General features: G+C 42.3%; 1 protein-coding gene across 1 annotated transcript in view; it reads right to left on the reverse strand.

Annotated features, from left to right (window-relative positions):
• Positions 1–22389, reverse strand: part of il17rd (interleukin 17 receptor D) — a 108212-nt gene that overhangs the window by 53201 nt on the left and 32622 nt on the right. Inside the window, exon 2 of the mRNA XM_061940875.2 lies at positions 5296–5350. Within this exon, the coding sequence (XP_061796859.2) occupies positions 5296–5350 (55 nt within the window). The remainder of the gene's footprint in view (positions 1–5295; positions 5351–22389) is intronic.

Genomic DNA, 22389 nt, shown 5'->3' on the forward strand with positions numbered 1-22389 from the left:
TCTTTAGAACGATTCAACCCGAAACGATTCAGTGAGTTGAACTTAATTCAGTAACTCGTATTTGTTTTGATGACATCACAGACGAGCAAAAAGTGTTAAACTTCACAAAAAGTCTGCCTTCCTTAAATCTAATGTTTGCGTTTTTCTAGCATCGATAAAATCGATCGATTCCCTTTTACAACAACGTTGGATCGATACCTATCTTCCGGAAGGCAAACATGCTGAGCACAGATTGGTATACTCCAAGTTTATCGATCTATCGATTTATTGATCAATCGTTACACCCCTTATAAATACATACATATATAAATAAACATAAATAAATAAATATATATGCATATATTACATACAGCTTATTATTTGCCGCGTCTTTTCCTGCGCACACGAATGATGTAGCTCGACCAAAGATGACGTAAAAAAGTCTCATTCAGGTCGCATTGACGTTTAGACTGCAGTCACATTTGAAAAGATCCGATTTCAATTGGACTCGGACTACCTCCTGAAGTGGCCTGAATCTGATGCGAAAAGATCAGATTTGAAGCACTTTGGATTGTTCACACTGGCAAAAAAATATCCCATCTGGGTCACTTGAGGGCAAAAAAATCAGATTTGGTGTTCAGTGTAAACGGGGCTAGTGACATATCAAAAGCCCAGTTAACTTGGGTGTAACGGTACATGTATTTGTATTGAACCGTTTCGGTACGGGAGTTCCGGTTCGGTTCGGAGGTGTACCGAACGAGTTTCCACACGGACATATTAAGTAGCGTAACGCACGTTGTGTAAACAATGCACACCGAGGCACAACACACAGCTAACGGGCTACAATAGACTGACCATACGTCCTCTTCTGCTGAGCTGTCAGGGCGGAGTTTCTTAAATGCCTCAAATGTCCGGCATTCTGAGTTAGGGTTGCATGTATTTTCAATGTACGTTCAGGGTTAAGAAGGGGTTGAAAACAAAACAAATTGTGCGTGCAGCAGCATTGGTGAGGGAGGGGCAGAGACAGAGAGAGAGAGAGAGAGAGTTATGATAAATGCGCATGCGTCGCCAGGCTCTGCTTTTTATCCATAGATTCATCACATTTAATTTTTTATTATGTATAGCAGGGGTGTCAAAAGTGTGCCCCGCAGGCCATTTGCGGCCCACAGCTAATGTTTTAAAGGCCCACGGCACATTCTAAAAATACTATTAAAACAAACAAAAACATAACAAAAGTGAAATAAAAAAGCTTAAAGGTTAAATGTCATTTAGAAAAAGTTGCAATGTTGACTAATAAAACAAAGCTGTTTTTTTTTCTTTCAAACTGTCATTGCTCAAAACATAATATTGAATCAAAATTATTATGAATTTTCCTTTTCACAACATGTGTATTTACAATATGTTGTGAAAAGGAAATTTCATAATTTTTGGAAGCTCATCTTGTATTTGACTTTGATTATAGGGTTAGGCGCAATAAGTGTTCCAACTTCAGCCTAAACCCTTTCGGTCTGCAACATTTTTAATTTATGAATGTACAACTGTTTGTTTATGTAAAACTGTTTGTCTATTTTGTTGACCATTGGCCGAAGAAATAATAATAAATACTAAAAAAAAAAAAAAAAAAATCAATGTTATTATGAATTATTGACCTATCCAAGGTTCCGATTACTTCACATCAAATATTCCACTAAGAAAAATATTTTTGGTGGAAGATTTTGCAAATTTGGTAAATAAATAACCCAAAAAATGTATATTTTGTTGTTTTCTTACTGTACCGAAAATGAACCGAACCGTGACCTCCAAACCGAGGTACGTACCGAACCGTCATTTTTGTGTACCGTTACACCCCTACTTACAGTGCACTTATATTTTCTTATAATCTAATTTATAATGTATTCTTTCTATTAAGCAAAACCTTAAAAAATACATAAGAGAATAAATAATAATAAAATTAAATAAATATTTTATTATTTACCCGAAATACATACAATACTTTTTTGTGTTTGGCACAAGAGGTATGGATGAAAAGGTTAAGATGCATATTGGTATTTGAAGACTACACACACACACACACACACACACACACACACACACACACGCATACACACAATGGGCAATGCCACTGCTTCTCGCTCATGGTCACAGACAAAGGGGGGCTGCAAGGATCGTCCACGGCTGAGGAACTTGACTTGTGCCATGAAAGGAACAAAAGAGGAGGAAGCAGAGGGCGGTGGGATGGTGGGGAGGGTGTGTGGGGAGCGGGGTCTTTGGAGAACATGGGGAGGGGGTCATAGATGGTGACACTTGAAATAAGTTTAACCCTCACATTAAAGGGGAACATTATCACAATTTCAGAATGGTTAAAACTATTAAAAATCAGTTCCCAGTGGCTTATTTTATTTTTCGAAGTTTTTTTTTTTAATTTTACCCATCACGCAATATCCCTAAAAAAAGCTTCAAAGTGCCTGATTTTAACCATCGTTATATACACCCGTCCATTTTCCTGTGACGTCACATAGTGATGCCAACACAAACAAACATGGCGCATAGAACAGCAAGCTATAGCGACATTAGCTCGGATTCACTCGGATTTCAGCGGCTTAAGCGATTCAACAGATTACGCATGTATTGAAACGGATGGTTGTAGTGTGGAGGCAGGTAGCGAAAACGAAATTGAAGAAGAAACTGAAGCTATTGAGCCATATCGGTTTGAACCGTATGCAAGCGAAACCGACGAAAACGACACGACAGCCAGCGACACGGGAGAAAGCGAGGACGAATTCGGCGATCGCCTTCTAACCAACGATTGGTATGTGTTTGTTTGGCATTAAAGGAAACTAACAACTATGGACTAGGTTTACAGCATATGAAATACATTTGGCAACAACATGCACTTTGAGAGTGCAGACAGCCCAGTTTTCATCAATTAATATATTCTGTAGACATACCCTCATCCGCGCTCTTTTCCTGAAAGCTGATCTGTCCAGTTTTGGAGTTGATGTCAGCAGGCCAGGGAAGCTAGGGTCGATATTCTTCTCTTGATCATCTTCGGTGGCATAAGGGACGGTGTGAGCCAAGACATCCAGGGGGTTTAGCTCGCTCGTCTGCGGGAACAAACTGCCGCCATTGCTTGCCGTGCTACCGAGGTCCTTTGTCCCTGAATTGCTCACACACTCCGGCAGATTCAATGGGGGTCTGGCGGCAGATTTCTTTGACTTTATCGTTGGAAATGCATCTGCTTTGAGTGTCGCAGGATTTCCACACATTCTTGCCATCTCTGTCGTAGCATAGCTTTCGTCGGTAAAGTGTGCGGAACAAACGTCCAATTTCTTGCCACTTTCGCATTTTTGGGCCACTGGTGCAACTTGAATCCGTCCCTGTTCGTGTTGTTACACCCTCCGACAACACACCGACGAGGCATGATGTCTCCAAGGTACGGAAAACAGTCGAAAAAACGGAAAATAACAGAGCTGATTTGACTTGGTGTTTGAGAAAATGGCGAATTGCTTCCCGATGTGATGTCACGTTGTGACGTCATCGCTCCGAGAGCGAATAATAGAAAGGCGTTTAATTCGCCAAAATTCACCCATTTAGAGTTCGGAAATCGGTTAAAAAAATATATGGTCTTTTTTCTGCAACATCAAGGTATATATTGACGCTTACATAGGTCTGGTGATAATGTTCCCCTTTAACTTTTGCCTGCAACCTATTTTTGTTGACTTTATTCAAATTTGTTATCAACAACGTTTCATTCATTGGCCATTAACCAGTTAGTTAGCTATCAATTATATAAATAAAGCCAAATATATTCATCATATTAAAAATGTTTTACTGCATTCTCGGCCTGTCACAAATCTACAGTACACGTGGAAACACAATGGAAACAAGCCTTTTGGCTTTTTGTGCCATCCATTTGCCTTTTTAAAGGGGAACATTATCACCAGACCTATGTAAGCGTCAATATATACCTTGATGTTGCAGAAAAAAGACCATATATTTTTTTAACCGATTTCCGAACTCTAAATGGGTGAATTTTGGCGAATTAAACGCCTTTCTATTATTCGCTCTCGGAGCGATGACGTCACAACATCGGGAAGCAAACCGCCATTTTCTCACTTTCGTCGGTGTGTTGTCGGAGGGTGTAACAACACGAACAGGGACGGATTCAAGTCGCACCAGTGGCCCAAAGATGCGAAAGTGGCAAGAAATTGGACGAAATGTGTTCAAAATACGAGGGTGTGGGGAAAGCCGACGAAATGGTCAGTCGTTTGTTCCGCACACTTTACCGACGAAAGCTATGCTACGACAGAGGTGGCAAGAATGTGTGGATATCCTGCGACACTCAAAGCAGATGCATTTCCAATGATAAAGTCAAAAAAATCTGCCGCCAGACCCCCATTGAATCTGCCGGAGTGTGTGAGCAATTCAGGGACAAAGGACCTCGGTAGCACGGCAAGCAATGGCGGCAGTTTGTTCCCGCAGACGAGCGAGCTAAACCCCCTGGATGTCTTGGCTCACACCGTCCCTTATGCCACCGAAGATGATCAAGAGAAGAATATCGACCCTAGCTTCCCTGGCCTGCTGACATCAACTCCAAAACTGGACAGATCAGCTTTCAGGAAAAGAGAGCGGATGAGGGTATGTCTACAGAATATATTAATTGATGAAAACTTTATTCATTACTCGCGGTTTTACGTAAATTATTATACATAAACTGTGTTTACCAATAATTTAGCTTAAAAACATTTATTTTTTTCAATCATTCGAGTACATTCGGGTAGTCTTGTGTAATGCAGTATTTTGTGTCTATTTAGGTATGGTTAACCTGAGTGCTGAAATCGTGGAAAAATATATGTTCTTAGCGCGCCTGAAATGGGCTGTCTGCACTCTCAAAGTGCATGTTGTTGCCAAATGTATTTCATATGCTGTAAACCTAGTTCATAGTTGTTAGTAATTATCTTATCAGACAGTGTTAAGCCGCTGAAATCCGAGTCTGAATCCGAGCTAATGTCGCTATACCTTGCTGTTTGTTTGTATTGGCATCACTGTGTGACGTCACAGGAAAATGGACGGGTGTATATAACGATGGTTAAAATCAGGCACTTTGAAGCTTTTTTTTTTAGGGATATTGCGTGATGGGTAAAATTTTGAAAAAAACTTCCAAAAATAAAATAAGCCACTAGGAACTGATTTTTAATGGTTTTAACCCTTCTGAAATTGTGATAATGTTCCCCTTCAAAGCATTACATGGATTCAATTCTTTAAGATGTCAATAATCTTCTCAATCAAACGTAGTAGAAATGTTTGAAAACTCACTGTCGCTTCTGAGTGTGATGGCCAGCTTGCGACTTGCATCTGCTGCAGACAGCATCTGTTAGAGAGACGCGGACATTACATGACATCAAAACACATCAAATCGTGGCAAAAGGACATTGCAAAGTTGCAGAATCGTGGCCCCAAACAAGATGCGGAGAAACCACATGACTGTGCCCGTAACGTCACATTGCTACACGGTGGTCATCTTCCAGTCAATTACCCACAATCCATTGCGCTCAACACTTATGAGGCCACTTTTACAACTTTGACCTTGTTGCCGCATCGGCTTGCTGCGCAACACACACACACACACACACACACACACCCTCTGCGCCATCCGGCTCGTTAGAGGTGTCAGACTTTGCTCACACACTACAAACACGCACCTGAAACTAATCAGGCCTGTGCGCGATGCTTATTAGCTGCCACTGTAACTCACCAGTTGGTCGGCGCACGTGTTTGTCATTATGGACTTGTGAAGACCCTCATTGCCCTCCAACCAAACACCATCAAACAAGTCTTTGATGCAGGCACAACTACACAAAACACACACTGTTACACTAGTGTTTTGTCTCCATTTGTTGCCCTTTGACCCTCCATGAAATGGAAACCTAATTAGAACTAGAAAGACGACCACCACGAGGCATCCCAAACGACATTTCCTGGAATGTCCGGCGGTACTAAATGGCGGTAGCGTATTTTTTGGACTATAAGGCACTACTTTTTTCCTACACTTTGAACAGAGGTGGGTAGAGTAGCCAGAAATTGTACTCAAGTAAGAGTACTGTTACTTTAGAGATGTATTACTCAAGTAAAAGTAAGGAGTAGTCACCCAAATATTTACTTGAGTAAAAGTAAAAAGTATGTTGTGAAAAAACTACTCAAGTACTGAGTAACTGATGAGTAACATACACACACATATATATATATATATATATATATATATATATATATATATATATATATATATATACACACACATTTTTATATATATATACATATACATATATACATATATACACACACACACATATATATATATACAGTATATAATTTATATTTATTTATTTTGCCGTTTTTGTTTACATGTTAATCAGAATCAGAATCAGAATCAGAATCAGCTTTATTGTCATTACGCAAGGTAACGAGATTGAGGCCATTCCATACAGTACGATGTGTGCATGCTAGAAAAACAATGTGCAAATATATAAAAATATAAAAAATGTAGAAGTGCAATGAATATGGTGTGAAATGAATATATACATGAAAAAAAAAAAAAAAAAAAAAGGGTGGTTGGTGGAATGGGTTATTGCACCGAAGAGAAGGCAGTTATGAGGGACAATGGGGCAGTCCGTTCAGGGTGGTTATGGCCCTGGGGAAGAAGCTGTTCTTTAGCCTGTTTGTTTTGGTTTTAATGCACCTGTAGCGCTTCCCAGAGGGCAGCAGGTGGAACAGGTCAGAGCCAGGGTGGGTGCTGTCCTTGATGATGGCACTGGCTCTGTTGAGGCAGCGGGAGGTGTAGATGTCCGTCAGAGAGGGGAGAGGGCGGCCGATGATCTTCTGAGCCGTCTTGACCACTCTTTGCAGCCTCTCCCTGTCTGCTGCAGTGCAGCTGCCGTACCATACCGTAATACAGTAGGTCAGCAGGCTCTCGATGGACGAGCGGTAGAAGGTCAGCAGCAGGTCAGGCTTCAGGTTGTACTTCCCGAGGACTCTAAGGAAGTGTAGCCGCTGCTGAGCCTTCTTGATGATTGATGTGGTGTTGACTGTCCAGGAGAAGTCATTAGAGATGTGGACTCCAAGGTACCTGAAGGTGTGGACCCTCTCTACACGCTCGCCGTTGATGTAGAGGGGGGAAGGGTCGGTGCTGCTCCTCCTGAAGTCGACGATGATCTCTCTGGTCTTGCTGGTGTTGAGAGCGAGGTTGTTCTCCGAAGACCAGGCCGTCAGCTTCAGGACCTCCTCTCTGTAGGCAGCCTCGTCACCCCTGGAGATGAGCCCGACCACTGTGGTATCGTCGGCGAACTTGACGGTAAGGTTGTCACTGTGGGCCGGACTGCAGTCATGGGTGTAAAGGCAGTAGAGGAGGGGGCTCAGCACACAGCCCTGTGGGGAGCCGATGCTCAGCGTGCGGGAGGATGAGAGGTGCGGGCCAAGTCTCACATTCTGGGGTCGGTCTGTTAGGAAGTCCCTTATCCAGGCGTTTGTGAGAGGGGGGAGGCCAAGAGTGTCCAGTTTATTGCAGAGTCTGTCCGGGATTATTGTATTGAAGGCAGAGCTATAGTTCACAGAGAGCATCCGGACGTAGCTCTGCTGCTGCTCCAGGTGGTTCAGAGCAGAGTGGAGAGCAACAGCGATGGCGTCCTCTGTGGACCTGTTCGCCCGGTATGCGAACTGGTGGGGGTCGAAGTCTGGAGGGATATGGTCCTTGATGTGCTGGAGAACAAGTCGCTCGAAGCACTTCATGATTACCGGAGTGAGGGCCACTGGTCGGTAATCATTCAGGCTGGTGATGGGAGACTTCTTCGGCACCGGGATTATTGTAGATGACTTCAGGCAGGATGGGATGACTGCCTGAGCCAGGGAGAGGTTGAAGATCCTGGTGAGGGGGGGAGCGAGCTGGTGGGCGCACGTCCTGAGCACCTTTCCAGGTAATCCGTCTGGTCCGGTAGCCTTCCTGGGGTTCACAGCCAGGAGCACTATTCTGACACTGTGCTCCTGTACAGTGAGTGGAGTGGCGCCGGAGCCCGGTGGGGGCGGGGGCAGGGCTGGAGCAGATGAGTGTCGCTGGGGGGTTTCGAAACGGGCAAAGAAACAGTTAAGCTCCTCTGCCAGTGTCGCACTCTGATCCGCAGTTGTCATATTGCAGCCTCTGAAGTTCGTGATGTCATGAATGCCCCGCCACACTTCCCGTGAGTTTTTGCTGGACAGATGGGACTCTATGCACCTCCTGTGGTCCGCCTTTGCTTTTTTAATCCCTCTCTTCAGGTCGGCTCTAGCAACACTGTACAGTGCCTTGTCCCCTGACCTGAAGGCTGCGTCGCGGGCCCTGAGGAGTGTGCGGACCTGGCTGGTCATCCAGGGTTTCTTGTTGGGGTAAACCCGGATGGTTTTTTCCACAGTCACATTCCCGATGCAGAACTTTATGTAGTCCAGCACCGTTCCTGTGGCTGTCTCCAGCTCCTGTTGTTGGAAGAGGTCCCAGTCTGTGTGTTGGAAGCAGTCCTGAAGTTTGGGGAGTGCATCGTCAGGCCAGGTCATAACAGTCTTTGTGATAGGCCTGGCCTGGCGTCTGATGGGGGTGTAGGTAGGAGAGAGCAGGAGGGAAAGATGGTCTGACTGTCCAAGCTGGGGCAGGGGTGTAGCTCTGTACGCGTGCTTTATGTTGGTATACACGTGGTCCAGGGTGTTCTTGCCCCTTGTAGAACACTTCACGTGCTGGTAGAACTTAGGGAGTACAGTCTTCAGATTGGCCTTATTAAAATCCCCTGCTATGATATGAACACCGTCGGGGTGGGCCCGCTGCTGTTCGTTGACGGTGTTCAGCAGAAGAGAGAGCGCTGTGTTTACTTTGGCGTCCGGTGGAATATACACAGCCGTGATGATAACAACAGACAGCTCTCTCGGGAGAAAAAAAGGCCGACATCTAACAGACATGTACTCCACGTCCGGGCAACAGTGCTGTTCAGTGATTGTCCCGTTGTTGCACCAGTTCTCATGCACGTAGATACAGAGCCCCCCTCCTCTGCTCTTACCGGAGTCCTTAGTTCTGTCCCGGCGGAGCAGAGTGCGTCCGGCTAGCTGCATGCTAGCATCGGGTATTTCCGGGTGAAGCCAGGTTTCGGTGATAATCATAGCACAACAGTCCCGAACATAGCGGTTTCCAGCAAGTTGTAACTCCAGGTCGTCCATCTTCTGTACAAGGGATCTGGCATTAGAGAGGAACAGGCTCGGTAGAGGTGGCTTGTGGGGTTGTTTCCTAAGCCTGAGCAAGACGCCGGACCTGCGGCCACGCTTCTGCTTCCTCTCCCTCCTCCGTCTGCGCCGTCTCCCAGACCCGACAACAAACCACGGAGAGCCCTGTGCTCTCGCTATGTCATCTGGGATGTTGTGCTCGTGGTGAAAGTCGCTCGAAACAGATATCTGGTGCGAGTTACCGATATCCAAGAGTGACTGGCGGGTGTACCGGGTGTTTGCAGTACAGGTGGTGCACAAAAGGAAAAAAAACATGAAGAAAAGAAGGAAGAAAGAGCACTGAAATGGAGAGCCGTAAGCCGCTGCGTCTGTGCGCGCCGCCATCTTGGATTTTTTTTTTTTTAAAGGTGTTTTAATGAATATACATGCATGTTTAACACATATAGATTCCTTTCTTTCATGAAGACAAGAATATAAGTTGGTGTATTACCTGATTCTGATGACTTGCATTGATTGTAATCAGACAGTAGTGCTGATAGCGTCCACGTTTTCAAATGGAGGAGAAAAAAAGTTCCTCCTTTCAGTCTAATACCACATGAAAGTGGTTGGTTTTTGGCATCTTATTTGTCCAGCTTCCATATTCGTTTTTATACACTTTACAAGAAATACATTGGCGGCAAACTGCTTGCTAGCTTGTTTGCGCTGGCTTTCGGAGACTCTTGTTTTGAAAGCGCAGGCGCGATGGAGCGGCACTTTTATTGTGAAGACAGGAACTGTGCAGTCAGTCTTTAGGCTTTTGACGGGATGTACGGTTGAAATAAAAAAGGGTCTTTTTTCCTTCACACTTTTGATTGATTGATTGAAACTTTTATTAGTAGATTGCACAGTACAGTATATATTCCGTACAATTGACCACTAAATGGTAACACCCCAATAAGTTTTTCAACTTGTTTAAGTCAGGTCATGTGACCGCCTGGCTCTGTTTGATTGGTCCAACGTCACCAGTGACTGCATCTGATTGGTAGAACGGAGTGAACGTCACCAGTGACTGTATTTATTGAAACGCAGGCACTATGACAGACCAAAACAAACAAAGCGTGCATTAACAGATCGATAAAAATTAGTAGCGAGTAGCGAGCTGAATGTAGATAAAAGTAGCGGAGTAAAAGTAGCGTTTCTTCTCTATAAATATACTCAAGTAAAAGTAAAAGTATGTTGCATTAAAACTACTCTTAGAAGTACAATTTATCCCAAAAGTTACTCAAGTAGATGTAACGGAGTAAATGTAGCGCGTTACTACCCACCTCTGACTTTGAACCATACTTGCCAACCCTCCCCATTTTCCCGGGAGAGTCCTGAATTTCAGTGCCCCTCCCGAAAATCTCCCGGGCCAACCATTCTCACATATTTCTCCCGATTTCCACCCGGACAACAATATTGGGGACGTGCCTTTAGCGTCCTCTCTCACCTGAAACCTTCACCCTTTAACGGCCGCATGCTGTCCTCAGTCACGTCCACTTTTCCTCCATATAAACAGCGTGCCGGCCCAGTCACATAACATCTATGGCTTTTGGAACTCACACAAGGTGCACACACAACAACCTATCTGGATTCGATAAGGAATCGGTTCGATAAGAAGATTCGCTAATGGCATCGACATCGATAATTTCTGTACGAACATCATCCCTATCCTCCTTCTTTTATTTATATATATATATATATATATATATATATATATGCATATATACATACATATATATATACATACATACATACATACATACATACATACATACATACATACATACATACATACATACATACATACATACATACATACATACATATATATAGCTGTAATTCACTGAAATTCAAGTATTTATTTTATATATACTGTATATATATATATATATATATATAAAATAAATACTTTATTTCAGTGAATTACAGCTATGTATATAGGTTGGGGCAAGAAAAAACTCAACGCAATGGGATGACAATGAGAAACCTTGGATATATATATATATATATATATATATATATATATATATATATATAAACCCCCGGGCGACCGGTGCAATGGACATCGAGTGGATCTAGTTAATAATGTGAGAGTCCAGTCCATAGTGGATCTAACATAATAGTGCGAGTCCAGTCCATAGTGGATCTAACATAATAGCGAGAGTCCAGTCCATAGTGGATCTAACATAATATAGTGAGAGTCCAGTCCATAGTGGATCTAACATAATAGTGTGAGAGTCCAATCCATAGTGGATCTAACATAATAGTGAGAGTCCAGTCCATAGTGGATCTAACATAATATTGTGAGAGTCCAGTCCATAGTGGATCTAACGTAATAGTGTGAGAGTCCAGTCCATAGTGGATCTAACATAATAGTGTGAGAGTCCAGTCCATAGTGGATCTAACATAATAGTGTGAGAGTCCAGTCCATAGTGGATCTAACATAATAGTGTGAGAGTCTAGTCCATAGTGAATCTAACATAATAGTGTGAGAGTCCAGTCCATAGTGGGTCTAACATAATAGTGTGAGAGTCCAGTCCATAGTGGATCTAACATAATAGTGTGAGAGTCCAGTCCATAGTGGATCTAACATAATAGTGTGAGAGTCTAGTCCATAGTGAATCTAACATAATAGTGAGAGTCCAGTCCATAGTGGGTCTAACATAATAGTGAGTCCAGTCCATAGTGGATCTAACATAATAGTGTGAGAGTCCAATCCATAGTGGATCTAAAATAATAGTGTGAGAGTCCAGTCCATAGTGGATCTAACATAATAGTGAGAGTCCAGTCCATAGTGGATCTAACATAATAGTGTGAGAGTCCAGTCCATAGTGGGTCTAACATAACAGTGTGAGAGTCCAGTCCATAGTGGATCTAACATAATAGCGAGAGTCCAGTTCATAGTGGATCTAACATAATAGTGTGAGAGTCCAGTCCATACTGGATCTAACATAATAGTGTGAGAGCCCAGTCCATAGTGGATCTAACATAATAGTGTGAGAGTCTAGTCCATAGTGAATCTAACATAATAGTGAGAGTCCAGTCCATAGTGGGTCTAACATAATAGTGTGAGAGTCCAGTCCCTAGTGGATCTAACATAATAGTGTGAGAGTCCAGTCCATAGTGGATCTAACATAATAGTGTGAGAGTCCAGTCCATAGTGGATCTAACATAATAGTGTGAGAGTCTAGTCCATAGTGAATCTAACATAATAGTGAGAGTCCAGTCCATAGTGGGTCTAACATAATAGTGTGAGAGTCCAGTCCATAGTGGATCTAACATAATAGTGTGAGAGTCCAGTCCATAGTGGATCTAACATAATAGTCTCAGAGTCCAGTCCATAGTGGATCTAACATACTAGTGTGAGAGTCCAGTCCATAGTGGATCTAACATAATAGTGAGAGTCCAGTCCATAGTGAATCTAACATAATAGTGTGAGAGTCCAATCCATAGTGGATCTAACATAATAGTGTGAGAGTCCAGTCCATAGTGGATCTAACATAATAGTGAGAGTCCAGTCCATAGTGGATCTAACATAATAGTGCGAGAGTCCAGTCCATAGTGGATCTAACATAATATTGTGAGAGTCCAGTCCATAGTGGATCTAACATAATAGTGTGAGAGTCCAATCCATAGTGGATCTAACATAATAGTGTGAGAGTTCAGTCCATAGTGGGTCTAACATAATAGTGTGAGAGTCCAGTCCATAGTGGATCTAACATAATAGTGAGAGTCCAGTCCATAGTGGATCTAACATAATAGTGCGAGAGTCCAGTCCATAGTGGATCTAACATAATATTGTGAGAGTCCAGTCCATAGTGGATCCAAGGCAGGGTTTCTCCTTAATGTAACTGAATGTGGCGCGCCAACACGGCAATATCATAGACGCCACACCTTAAAAATAAGGGTCTTTTACATGAAAACAAATTAAAGTCATAACGTAATTTAGTCTCCACAAGACTGACGCTATTTTTAACTTTTATTGCCAATTATATGATAACCAACTGCACAATTTCAACAGGTTTTACCTCCCGTGCACACACATTCGTCTCCGTGCTTCACTTCCAGACACACAACGCTTCCTCCATCTCCACCAATCCGCTAACAACTCTGTACGGTATGCAATAATTGTATTTTTTAGTGCATGTAAACATAGCAAGTCTGTGTGTATGGGGCGGCGAAGTCGGGTACAGGGTGGGATGGGGGGTCCCTTCAGCAGTCTTGTATATATGCTGCCACTGACTAGTCTGTTTTGGTGTGTTTTTCCTGACAAGGTTTGTTATTTACGTTGCAATGTTGACTTTCTGGCAAGACCCTTTTTCCCCCCCTGCCTTTGAAAGAAAAACGACAGGAAATGGCGATGACTGGAGGCCGTTGGGTGCAGAACAGCGTCAAAAAGGTCGGACTCCGCTTGAGAGAGGCCGTGCACCGTGTGTAACGTCGTAAGAGCGTGATGATTACCAAACCGCCATGCTTTTACACCATGCAGGTGTTTCAAGTACCCCCATGTCTTCCCCACAGGGACAAAAAAAAACATGTTCCGACATACCAGTGTTTGTCGACGTTTTGGGTAAACGACGGTGGTACGCGAAGCTACGAAAGCTAATGCTAAGCAGAGTCCCCCTCGGGAATCCCCAGACCCGTGATGACTTCCTGAAGCTAATCACAGCTAATTACGGGGCTGAGCTCGTTGAAGTCTCGCGGCGATAAATCACAGCGCGGCGGGGAGGCAGCGACGCGAAGAGGAGGGAGAGAGAGAGGGGTGATGGCAGAGGTAATAATCAGCAGGCCTGCAGGGGAGGAAAGAGGAATCTGATTGAACAGGAACTCCTCTAATTACGGGCCTTCAAGGTTCATAGAGACTTCTCCTTTGCCTCCATTTTTGTTTGGAGCTTCCAGATGTGCAATTCATCAAATCACAGCGGAAAGAAGCAAGTCCTGATTGGGCAAACCCAGGATAATTACCCGAAAAGACGACAGCAGAAAAACATTCTGCTTACTCTGCAAACTTTCTTTAGTCATTTATTGTTCGAAACGATCCCTACTAGGGTTGTCTCGATACCAATATTTTGGTACCGGCACCAAAATGTGTTTCGATACTTTTCTAAATAAAAGGGGATCACAAAAAATGGCATTATAGGCTTTATTTTAACAAAAAAATCTTAGGGTACAGGAAACATATGTTTATTATTGTAATTTAGTCCTTAAATAAAATAGTGAACATACTAGACAACTTGTCTTTTAGTAGTAAGTAAACAAACAAAGGCTCCTAATTAGTCTGCTGACGTATGCAGTAACATATTGTGTCATTTATCTACCTACTATTTTGTCTACATTAAGCACCTGTCGCAGCACCACGGCTAGCACCTGTCGCCGCACCAAGGCTAGCACCAGCTCCATGCCAAGACCAAGACCCTCCACGCCAAGACCAAAACCAAGACCCGCCATGCCAAGACCAAGACCCGCCATGCCTAGACCAAGACCCGCCATGCCTAGACCAAGACCCGCCATGCCTAGACCAAGACCCGCCATGCCAAGACCAAGACCCGCCATGCCAAGACCAAGACCCGCCATGCCAAGACCCACGCCTAGACCAAGACTCACGCCGAGCTTCGCCACCTGACGCGCCACGCCGAGCTTCGCCGCCTGACGCGCCACGTCGAGCTTCCACGCCTGCCAAGATGACGACGCGCCTGTCTCCTCGTCGGCCACGGATATGGCCGCTACCTGGTCGTCCGTCACGCCAAGTGCGCCCACCTCCCAGTCGGCCACGGATGTTGCCCGTACCGGGTCGCCCACCTCGCCTGCTGCAGCGGCGTTCCACTCGCCGCCGCCACATGACTATGCCTCGATGGATTCGGGGCCACTTGGGCTGGCGACCCACCGCCATGTCCCCCTCCCGCCCTCCCATGACTCTTGTTAATTTTTTTTCTTGGACATCTGGGATCTGTCCGTAAGGGGGGATTCTGTCATGTCTGTGTAATCATGTTTTGTCTTAGTCATGTTTTGTTTAGTTATTGGACTCTTTAGTTTCTGGCTTTTCACTCCCTTGTCTTGTTTCCATGATTACCCATTAGTTTCACCTGTTCCACGTTTGGACTCATTGTGCACTTTTGTTTGTCACCATAGCAACCCATTAGTTTTCACCTGTCACGTCACGCACCTGTTTCACGTTTTGAGTCACGCACCTGTTTTCGTTAATCATGTCTGTAGTATTTAAGTTAATTGTTTTTCAGTTTGTCTTTCGGGTGACATCTCCACATTTATGCTTCTGCACACTCTCCACACACCCTTAAGACCCTTGCTGCTATTTTTTCATGTCCATCGTTCACGCTGCTCCTTTTTGTCCACGCCAAGTAAGTTGTGTTTATTATTGCCACAGTTAGTGTTTTTTGTTGTTCATAGTTTTTGCCTATGTACAAGTATTTGGTTTCATAGTTTGTTCTCCGCCATTGTGCGCGCCTTTTGTTTACTTCCTGTTTTTGTAGTTTAAATAAAAATGTACTTACAGTCCCGTCTCGCCCGAGCCAACTTTCCGTTGCATCCCGGAAAAGCATACACCCAAGACCAAGTCATGACAACAAGTGGTAGAAAATTAATTATTAATCTACTTGTTCATTTACTGTTAATATATGCATATTTTCTCTTTTAACATGTTCTGTCTACACTTCTGCTAAAATGTAATAATCACTTATTCTTCTGTTGTTTGATACTTTACATTAGTTTTGGATGATACCATACATTTGGGTATCGATACCAAGTAGTTACAGGATCATACATTGGTCATAATTTAAGTTCTCATGTGTCCAGGGACGCATTTCCTGAGTTTATAAACATAATATGAATTTTCTTTTTTTTTAAAGAAAAAATATTGATGTAATCATAGAGTATCGACTCGATACGCTTTTGTACTTGGTATCATTAGAGTGGATGTCAGGTGTAGATCCACCAATGGCATTTGTTTACATTGTGACGCCGGTGAGCTATTGTATCCTCCTACGGTGTGTAGTGAACAGAGGTGGGTAGAGTAGCCAGAAATTGTACTCAAGTAAGAGTACTGTTACTTTAGAGATTTATTACTCAAGTAAAAGTAAGGAGTCGTTACCCAAATATTTACTTGAGTAAAAGTAAAAAGTATTATGTGAAAAAACTACTAAAGTACTGAGTAACTGATGAGTAACCTGTTCGTTTAATCCAGGGGTGCTCATTACGTCGATCGCGATCTACCGGTCGATCTCGATCTACCGGTCGATCTCGATCTACCGGTCGATCTCGGAGGGTGTGTCAGTCGATCACCAGCCAGGCATTAAAAAAATAGTCCTAAAAATGAGCGATCATAAATCTTCACTATGACGTCACTTTCGTCACTTGATTGACATTCACGGCACCCGAGGGTCTTCTGAGATGACGCTGGCTGCTGCCAGCTCATTAAAATTACCGACTGGAAGGCGAGAAACACTTTATTTCAACAGACTCTGGCGCCGTACCTGTCGTCAAAACTCCAAAGACCGACTGCACAGTTGCACAATAAAAGCTATGCTTCATCCTGCCTGCGCTACCAAAATAAGAGTCTCAGAAAGCCAGCGTGCACAAGCTAGCAAGCTACGGAGTTTGCCGACAATGCATTTCTTGTAAAGTGTATACAAAGGAGTACGGAAGCTGGACAAATAAGATGCCAAAAACCAACCACTTTCATGTGGTATTGGACAGAAAGGAGGACTTTTTTTTTTCCTCCATTCGAAAATGCGGATGTTATCATCACCACTGTCTGATTCCAATCAATGCAAGTCATCAGAATCAGGTAATACACCAACTTATATTCTTGTCTTCATGAAAGAAAGGAATCTATATGTGTTAAACATGCTTGTATTATCTTTAACCACCTTTAAGTTGTTAACAATATTAACTATATGTGTTAAACATGCTTGTATTATCTTTAACCACCTTTAACTTGTTAACAATATTAACTATATGTGTTAAACATGCTTGTATTATCTTTAACCACCTTTAAGTTGTTAACAATATTAACTATATGTGTTAAACATGCTTGTTTTATCTGTAACCACCTTTAAGTTGTTAACAATATTAACTATTTGTGTTAAACATGCTTGTATTATTTTTAACCACCTTTAACTTGTTAACAATAATAACTGTATGTGTTAAACATGCTTGCATTATCTTTAAACACCTTTAACTTGTTAACAATATTAACTATATGTATTAAACATACTTGTATTATCATTAAACACCTTTAATGTATTAACAATATTAACTATATGTGTTAAACATGCTTGCATTATCATTAAACACCTTTAACTTGTTAACAAAAACATATATTTCATAAATAAGTAAATATAAATTATATATATGAATGAGGTAGATCCCCACGACTTGATCAATTGAAAAGTAGCTCGCCTGCAGAAAAAGTGTGAGCACCCCTGGTTTAATCCATCCATCCATTTTCTACCGCTTATTCCCTTCGGGGTCGCTGGAGCCTATCTCAGCTACAATCGGGCGGAAGGCGGGGTAAACCCTGGACAAGTCGCCACCTCATCACAGAGCCAACACAGATAGACAGACAACATTCACACACTAGGGCCAATTTAGTGTTGCCAATCAACCTATCCCCAGGTGCATGTCTTTGGAGGTGGGAGGAAGCCGGAGTACCCGGAGGGAACCCACGCAGTCACGGGGAGAACATGCAAACTCCACACAGAAAGATCCCGAACCCGGGATTGAACCCAGGACTACTCAGGACCTTCGTATTGTGAGGCAGACGCACTAACCCCTCTCTCCCACCGTGCTGCCTGTTCGTTCAATGACGGCAACAAATAATGCACAAAAACACAAAAATAGCACTGAGCAAATTCAGAGCCAGGAGTATCTCTTAAGCAACTAAAACAATAATATATATTAAATAATAAGACATTAACATAAAAAAAATAAAAAATTAAGGCAAATTGAGCCACAATAACTTAACAGCACCATAGGCTCAGTAGGCAGAGATTACAAAGGAAAATAACAAGTTAGCCTTTACGCAAACCATAAACTGATAGGTGTGGGCTGCACCTGGGAACACACTGATTGGTGTTTGTATGCATGCGTGAGCGTGTGTGTGTGCGTGTGACTGTGTCTGTCTGTCTATGAGGCTGCAGTGCGTTAACAAATGTCCCCACATGATGTACATTTGACAGTGATTCATAGCTAACATCAGCCTACGGTGACAGACAAAATATCTACTAATGTTACTTACCGCGATGTGCTTCCTCAAATTTGACGTTGAGTTCATGTAAGCTTAAGCTTGTTGTTGTTTGCCGCTGAAACTTTATGTGCAGTTAATCACGTGACCGCCTGGCTCTGTTTGATTGGTGAAACGGAGTCAAACGTCACCAGTGACTGTATTTGATTGGTGAAACGCAGGCATGCGATAGATCCTACTTTGAAGGTCTGTCTGACAAACCAAAACAAACAAAGCGTGCATTAACAGATGGATAAAAATCAGTAGCGAGTAGCGAGCTGAATGTACATAAATGGAGCGGAGTAGAAGTAGCGTTTCTTCTCTATAAATATACTCAAGTAAAAGTATGTTGCATTAAAACTACTCTTAGAAGTACAATTTATCCCAAAAGTTACTCAAGTAGATGTAACGGAGTAAATGTAGCGCGTTACTGCTATTTAGAAGTAGCTAAAACACTGCAGACTGCGGATGGACATTAGCCGCTAGCCAGCCATGTCTTAAAGCACCTCTTCCTGAGGGCGTTTCAGTGTTATAACTTCACCTTTATCATCAGTTTTTACACCAAAATGCGTCCATTTTCCCTTTTCTGTCTACACACGGTGTCTGCTTGTAAGTACTCAGTGATTGTGCGCTGCCGAACATGCTCCTCTGCTCGTAAAACCAGCAAATATGTGGAACTGGTACTTTTCAAACAGAGTATAGTACCGTTTTTGATTCATTAGTACCGCGATACTATACTAGTACCGGTATACCGTACAACCCTAATCCCTACAAATAATCTTGCCAGTATATAATTCTAAAACAGGCTTGTCAAACTCATTCTCATTGGAGGCCATAAATCGCAGTTATAGCTGCCAATGCATTTTATTATTTAAAATTGTTATAACGTACACTGCAATAAACAAATCATTAGATTTTACTGTAAAAACTGTGTGTGCGTGTGTACATATTATATTAATATGATAGATACACATTTAATATAATGGATGTATAATTAATATAATTGGATATTAAGAATAGGGATGTCCTGATCCGATATTTGGATCGGATCGGCCGCCGATATTTGCCAAAAATTGCGGATCGGCAAGGCATGGGAAAATGCCGATCCAGATCCAGTTTTAAAAAAAAAAATCCGGTCCGTGTTTTCCAACGCAACGATTTAAATAATACATTCCACTTTTCTGCTGCTCCGTAATTTCCGTTCCGCATTTTCCAGCACACCTTCAACACATCCACAGGTCTGAATTCTCACGCAGTTGCTTTTAGCTGCTGGCATTACACGACAGGCTCTTCTCACTCTTTTCTGTGTCTCCCTCTCACAGACAGCAAGCGCACCTTCTTAAACACGTCACATACTGACACGTCATACGTCACATACGTATACGTCCTCCCCGAGCAGAGAGGTAGCAGCATGGCTAACGTTAGCTGTGATGCTAGCGCAGCCGTGCGAGCAACGCTCCCTCTAAGGTGCTCGCTTGTGCAATTGTGCACTGTTTAAGCGTCCTCTGCGCATAGCAAATCTATGCCACGCACAAAATCAAATAAAAAAATAAGCGCATAACAATTTTCGACACACGGACACGACAGAGAAAACAGTTTTCGTCATCATTGTTCAAATATTGTGACGTCTGTCGAGATGCTTATCTTCATTCGGTGCCACACGTCCACACCATCAAAATGCCGAGGCAAAAATTTCCACATCAACACCGTATGAAAAAATTTGTGATTTTTTTAGTTGTGATTTCCTTCTCTGCATGAAAGTTTAAAAGTAGCATATATTAATGCAGTATGAAGAAGAATGTTTTAATGTAGACATGCAAGCCTTGAAAGAAAATTTTGAAAATCAAGACTACATTTCCTGCAAATGGGTGCATTTCTACCCTATATTTTAACTTTAGATTTATTTTCATATCAAACTCTTTTGGCTGTCTTTTTGACACTTACATCCGGCGCCCCCCTCCACACCCTGGATTATAAATAATGTAAATAATTCAATGTGATTATCTTGTGTGATGACTGTATTATGATGATAGTATATATCTGATAGTATATATCTGTATCATGAATCAATTTAACTTAAACAAGTTGAAAAACTTATTGGGGTGTTACCATTTAGTGGTCAATTGTACGGAATATGTACTTCACTGTGCAACCTACTAATAAAAGTCTCAATCAGTCAATCAAAACACATAGAATCATCATCCTGCTGTGATTATATGCATCAAGAGTTCATTCAAGGCTAAGGCAAAATATCGAGATATATATTGTGTATCGCAATATGGCCTTAAAATATCGCAATATTAAAAAAAGGCCATATCGCCCAGCCCTAGTTCAATGATGCCATGTTTGTTTGTCATGTATAATTTTGTCTATTTTGTGTTTATCCTTGGATAAACAGGTCAGTTTCTTGTTACCAACCATTGTGTATTATTCAAACTCCCCTAATTCAGCTGGCTAGTTGTTATCAAGAGTACTAAAACCCTTTTCAACATGATTCTGACAACTAAGTAGGCTAAATAACTTTAAACTTTAATACATGCTCGGATAGGCCAGTATCGGTCAGTATCGGTATCGGATCGGAAATGCAAAAACCTGGATCGGGACATCCCTAATTAAGAATATGTGAAAGTTTGACTTCTACCTTGTTTACCTCCGTGACGACCTTTTTAAAGTTTTGTAATCAATCAGAAATGTCACGCAGCTAAAATGCGCCAAACATGGACAAGTGTGGAGAGTGTTTTACATTTTTCCCATCATGCACTCTAAAGGATCTAAATTAGTGTTTGGACGTTTTTTATAAGATCCACAATGTTCAGTAAGCAGGTTGTGTTGTTTGACCATGTGTGTTGACCATTATGTTAATTGCATTTTTTATTTTTTTGCACCATGACTAGGGTAGTTGCCTCATATAAGTATTTGCTGTGCCATTATATTTAAAGTACTTTCAAAGGTCAATGGTCTGATTTAGTCCCATTGTCCACTAGATGGCAGCAACAATGTAACGATCAGAGACCGCCTGGTATTTAGGGCTAATTTAAAAGCATTCTGCGGTGTGATACTTTGTTGAACTCATGATATCAAATTGAAGAGGCTAGTGGACCGCACTTGGCACGTTGACCCTAGTTTAGACACCACTGCTCTAAAGAATCATCTTTTCACTGTTTGTTCAGATTCACAAAAACATTTAGTCACGTAATTGACTTTGTCCTCTGAAATTGTACAATAGTATTGGGAAAAACACGCTGTAAGGTGAAAAAATGGAAACTATGGGAAGTAAGCGTGAAGACAATACGTGCTCTCACTTGTTAGCAAAGTTAACCTTTTAATTATTAACACGGCGTTGCTTCTTTTTACACTTGTATGACATCAAGAATGTTAAAATGTGGCTTAAAACCTTGCCTGTACACGCGATAAAGCCTCGTGTAAGTCCACAGTTTGAACCTGGAACAGACTATTTCTATTTATATTATTTCCTTACATCCGGGGGAAATGGTTGAGCTTTTCACTTCCTAGTTGTTTCAGCGGTCACTTCAGATTTTAAAGGTGTTTGTGGAATGAATGTGATCCAGGTGTGCTTTGCATTCTGGGACACACTCCAAATATTCAGTCTGCACCAGAAACTCAGTACCTATTTATTTTCCTCTTGCTGCCTTGGGCACATCTGGAGTTGTCATGAGGTCGGAATTCCCTTAAATTATTTTCCTCCTGTGTGTGTGTGTGTGTGTGTGTGTGTGTGTGTGTGTGTGTGTGTGTGTGTGTGTGTGTGTGCGTGTGTGTGTGTGTGTGTGGGGTTGTGTGTGTGTGTGTGTGTGTGTTTGTGTGTGTGTGTGTGTGTTTGTGTGTACTCGACACAGAGCTACACTGCCATATAAATCAATGGCTGCAAAGCGCCAACTACCATAGTCAATTAGGAAAATTAG

Source organism: Nerophis lumbriciformis, linkage group LG03 (assembly GCF_033978685.3).
Source record: "Nerophis lumbriciformis linkage group LG03, RoL_Nlum_v2.1, whole genome shotgun sequence".
NCBI lineage: Eukaryota > Metazoa > Chordata > Actinopteri > Syngnathiformes > Syngnathidae > Nerophis > Nerophis lumbriciformis.